Source organism: Peromyscus maniculatus, chromosome 16 (assembly GCF_049852395.1).
Source record: "Peromyscus maniculatus bairdii isolate BWxNUB_F1_BW_parent chromosome 16, HU_Pman_BW_mat_3.1, whole genome shotgun sequence".
NCBI classification, from domain to species: domain Eukaryota; kingdom Metazoa; phylum Chordata; class Mammalia; order Rodentia; family Cricetidae; genus Peromyscus; species Peromyscus maniculatus.
In genome coordinates this window covers 16,668,831-16,673,511 of record NC_134867.1, presented here as the reverse complement: position 1 = coordinate 16,673,511, position 4,681 = coordinate 16,668,831, and the positions used below count along the sequence as shown (strand labels likewise).

The 4,681-nt window shown below is 41.9% G+C and overlaps 1 protein-coding gene across 1 annotated transcript; it reads right to left on the bottom strand.

Moving 5' to 3' along the window:
* Nucleotides 1–251: 251 nt before the first annotated feature.
* On the bottom strand, nt 252–1,901 carry Rfpl4b (ret finger protein like 4B). Its single transcript, XM_042262372.2, has one exon. The coding sequence runs from the start codon at nt 1,836–1,838 to the stop codon at nt 960–962; it is 879 nt and encodes a 292-aa protein (XP_042118306.2). The 5' UTR covers nt 1,839–1,901; the 3' UTR covers nt 252–959.
* Nucleotides 1,902–4,681: the final 2,780 nt, after the last annotated feature.

The following is a 4,681-nucleotide window of genomic DNA, read 5'->3' as shown; positions in this document are numbered from 1 at the left end:
GACTCTCATGCAGCTGGGAGGCGGCATCCAATGGGAAACAGTATTCCCAGTTTTGTCTCGCTGAAATTCTATACAATGTCAAAACATCTTCCACTGATTCTGTTTGGTTTTGTTGGTTTTTATTTGTTGTTTTGCTTTTCTCCCTAGCAACTATCATCATCAGAAATTCTATATAAATGAGCATGAAATAATAAAATGGTGTCTTGGTTGGATTTTTATCGTTGAGATAAAACACCATGACAAAAAGCAACTCAGGGAAGAAAGGGTTTATTTCCTTAACACTTCCATCACAGCTCATCATCATAAGAAGTCAGGCAGGAAGTCAAACAGGGAAGAACTTGGAATAGGACAGACCATGGAGAAGTGCTGCTTACTGGCTGGCTTCTTATGGCTTGCTCAGCATGCTTTCTTATAGAACCCAGGATCATCAGCCTATGTGTGGCCCCATCCACAACGGGCTGGATGCTATCTCCTCAATCACTAATTTTTAAAGGTCCTACAGGCTTATCTATAGCCTGCTCTTATGGAAGCAGCTCAACTGAGGCTCCCTCCTCTCAGATGACTCCAGTTTGTAACTCTGCAGCCTAGGAATGGCTGAGTTACCCAAAGGAAGATGTTCAAATGGGGCACTGTTGTTCAAATGTTAAATAGTCTTATAATAATAATAATAAAAAACAAAGCCATATATCAGGGTGAAGGCTGAAAGATCAGAGTAGCAGAGCAAGCCACCGGCATCATCTATGACCTCACCAATTCCACAAATCCTCAGACTGAAAGCTTCTGAGTCCTCGCTCAAAAGGGTCTCAGCTGAACTACTTTATTTTGAGTTTCCTCATGCCTTATATACCTTTCTCTGCCAGGCCATTACTCCTGGCATTGAAGCCATGTGTACTTCCCAGTACTAGGATTAAAGGCATGTGCCACCACTGTCTGGCTCTGTTTCTAGTGTGGCCTTGAACTCACAGAGATGCAGAGGATCTCTGCCTCCTGAATGATGGGGTTAAGGGTGTGTGCCACAACTTTCTGGCCTCTATGTCTAATCTAGTGGCTGTCTGTGTCCTCTGATCCTCAGGCAAGTTTATTAGGGTAGACAATTTATGACAACCACAGGCCACTACTGTTACTTTCCCCTGGCAATTCAGAACAAAGGACTGGGCTTGAAGGGTCCACAAAGATTCAGAGAGAATTCTTCGCATTTCCCAAATGCCACATGGAGGAGTTGTGGGAGCCGTCCAGGACACAGGCCAGTTGGGTGACTCTTCCAGGATCTTCCACCAAGTTATGGCTGGGTTCCTCCTGCTGACTGGCTCCTTGCAAACACCTGAAGTCCACTCTTTCCTTTTCCCCACATCAACTTCCGGGCAGACCAGGGAGGTGTTAGAGCTGTCCAAGACACCAGCCAAGGGGGTGAATCTTCGGGGATCTTCCAAGTTATGACCAGGCTCCCCACAACAGACATCGCTTAAACCATTACAGGGTACCAAGGAGGAATCACCAGTCTCAGTTTCTAGAGCTGTATCCTCTGAGCAAAACCCCAGGGGCCCAGTGATCTGCCCCATGTGTTGCTTCAAGAGGGGGCCATGCTGCTTGATAAGAATGATCAGTTCTTCCATCATCCATTCATACATGATCGGTCTCCTATTTTCTTCTCTACACAAGGGACAGCTCAATATCAAATCTTCTGCTCCTTGTGCCATCCAATTCATAGTGCAGTCAAAGCAGAAAACATGGGCACAGGAGAGACAGACAGGATTAGAGTAAAAGTCCAGGCAAATTGGACAGACTGCCTCCAATTCCAAACTGCCATCTGGAGTCCATTTTTCAGACAAAACAGCCATTTCTTCAGTTTCTGGAAGGGACTGGTAGTCTTCAGTACATGATCAGTCCTTTGACACACAGGATGTATCTAAATCCAATACAATATTAAAAACTGTAAATATTTGTTTACATGGTTCTAGGTGATACTAAGTCACTGAGGAATCATAGTTAAGTTTATCATCTGTGACATTTTAAAGAGCTATCTATGTATGCTTGCACACCAGAAAAGGGCACCAGATCTCATTATAGATGGTTGTGAGCCACCATGTGGTTGCTGGGAATTGGACTCAGGACCTCTGGGAAAGCAGCCAGTGGTCTTAACCGCTGAGCCATCTCTCCAGCCCCCCTCCCAGATGTTTAATGGATCTAGATCTGAGTGCAAGTTTTTCTACCCTCCACGCTGGTCAGTATTTCTCCCTCAGATACTTACAGTTTTGTTTTGGATTTAATCCTTATTTAAATCCATTCATAAAAGCAAACTCAATCCCAGTCTACTTGACACAGAAAAGTGACTAAGAAATCTTCACAACTGCAGAGACAATGACCACATGTGAACGGACCAGCAAAATCCACCACGAGGTGAGTGAGAGGCCACAAGACCTCAGCTATCTCAGAGTATACTTGATATTTTTACCAAAGAAAGAAAAATCACTGGCATTTATAAAGGGTTTGTTATCCAGGGTTCTGTACCATCTCAAATGATCAGAAATGCCGGGCAGTGGTGGCGCATGCCTTTAATCCCAGCACTCGGGAGGCAGAGCCAGGCAGATCTCTGGGAGTTCGAGGCCAGCCTGGTCTACAGAGCAAGCTCTGGAACAGGCACCAAAACTACACAGAGAAACCCTAGGGAAATAATTCAGTAATAATTATACAACATCCAGAGGTCCTGAATTCAATTCCCAGCAACCACGCAGTGGCTCACAACCGTCTGTAATGAGATCTGGTGCCCTCTTCTGGCCTGCAGGTATACATGCAAGCAGAACACTATATACATAATAAATCAATCAATCTTTAAAAAAGAAAAGTGCCCAGAAGTTATCTTGTGAAACACTTCAGTAGTGATGTTAGAGTCAGAGTTCTCAGACAGTGTACGACCTCCTCTTTCCCCATCTGAAAACTAAAACTAAAGACACAAAGTTATAGCCAGAGAGAAGTGGAATTGTGAAGTCTGCCTCCCAGAAGGGTCAGTTTACCTAGTTTTGGTAGTTTCCTGCAGAGGACTTCGAATCTGACTTCTCCATTGACGAGCTCAAGCTCTTGGCTGAAGTAAGTTTAGGCACTACACTAAGGCCCCCGGGCTTTTTATAGGGCCTGAGACAGTATCCATTCACAATACGTCATAAGCTCCACCCACAATGTGAGTCAAAGGCTCCTTCTATTGGCTGTGCTGCTTAAATTTATTCAAAGCCAGTTGGTGGTGGTGGTGGTGGTGACAGTGGTGGCAGCACACACCCTTGATCCCAGAACTCAGGAAAGAGAGGCAGGCGGATCTCTGTGAGTTCAAGATCAGCCTAGTCTGCAGAGGGAGTTCCAGGACAGCTAGGGCCACACAGAGAAAACTTGTCTTGGAAAATTAAAATAAACAAATCACTTTTTAAAAAATCTAACCAGGTAAACCTTGATTCTAATCTCCCATGCACGTTGATTTGTAACTGTCAAAAAATTATACTTCTGTACAATTAGATGCCATTAAACACCACTTAAATGATTATATAATATTTCATAATATTTCTTGAGTTAAAATAGCAAGGCTGCTGCCATCCAAATGATATTTTCCTACTTTCAGAACTCAACTTTTAGAAACAAAATCTACTAGAGATCAAATTTAACCTCGGCTGATGTAATCACTTATGCAAATATATCTAATACAATAAAAAATAGACAGCTTCTAAAACAATTTTTATGTCCCTTAACTTCAACAGTTCTACTTTGGGGATGAGTCACTAGATAGGCTAAGGAAAACACCCACCAAAGTGACACTGTGCACCTGCTGTAATTACTCATAAGATCGCCTTTACTGTCAACAATGTCCTTGCTTAAGCAATAAATTATGTGGTATCTATATTGAGCTATAAAAATAAACGGCGTTTCTTAGCATTCCTGTTCCTTCAAATGTGTGTTTTAATACATGCACCCATTGTTAAATGACTGGGTTGTGCCAATTAAGATATGCATCATCTTACATAGTTACCAGTTGGGGGATGAGGACAAGTCTACTCTCTTGGACATTTTCAAGTATGCTATACACTGTAGTTCATTATAGTCACTATGAATACAACAGCTTTTTACAATTATTCCTCCCATTTATCTAATAGCCCCCACCCCTGCCTGATAATAATAGCCCTGTCTACTTGTACATATTGAGGTTTTTTTACATTCCTTACATGAGTAAGAACATGAAGTGATTGCTTTGGGGAGACCTGGCTAAGCATAAATAATGTCCTCTATTTCATGTGTATATTGCAAACGGTAGGACTTTTCTCTTTCTAAGAATGTCTAGTATTCCATTGTGAATATTAACACTTTTTCTTTATTGACTCATTCTTTGATGGACTCTTTATCTTAGTTGTCATGAATACAAATGAATACAGGAAGTCTGTATATTTCTGTATTGTATTTATTTCCTTTGGGGGGGGTTATATACTCAGAGTAGAATTGCTGGATCAAAGTGCAGTTATATCTAATTTTCTACTGGTTTCCATTTACATGGAGATATATGCATTTACATTTGTTGTGTAACAAAACTTTTCCTGAGGAGGTATAACATTTATATGTTCTCATCCCAGATAGGAAACCCACGACAGACCAAAGTGTAGTACAGACACCACCAAAGTCTAATTTGGGGAACTAATGAGTTTTATTG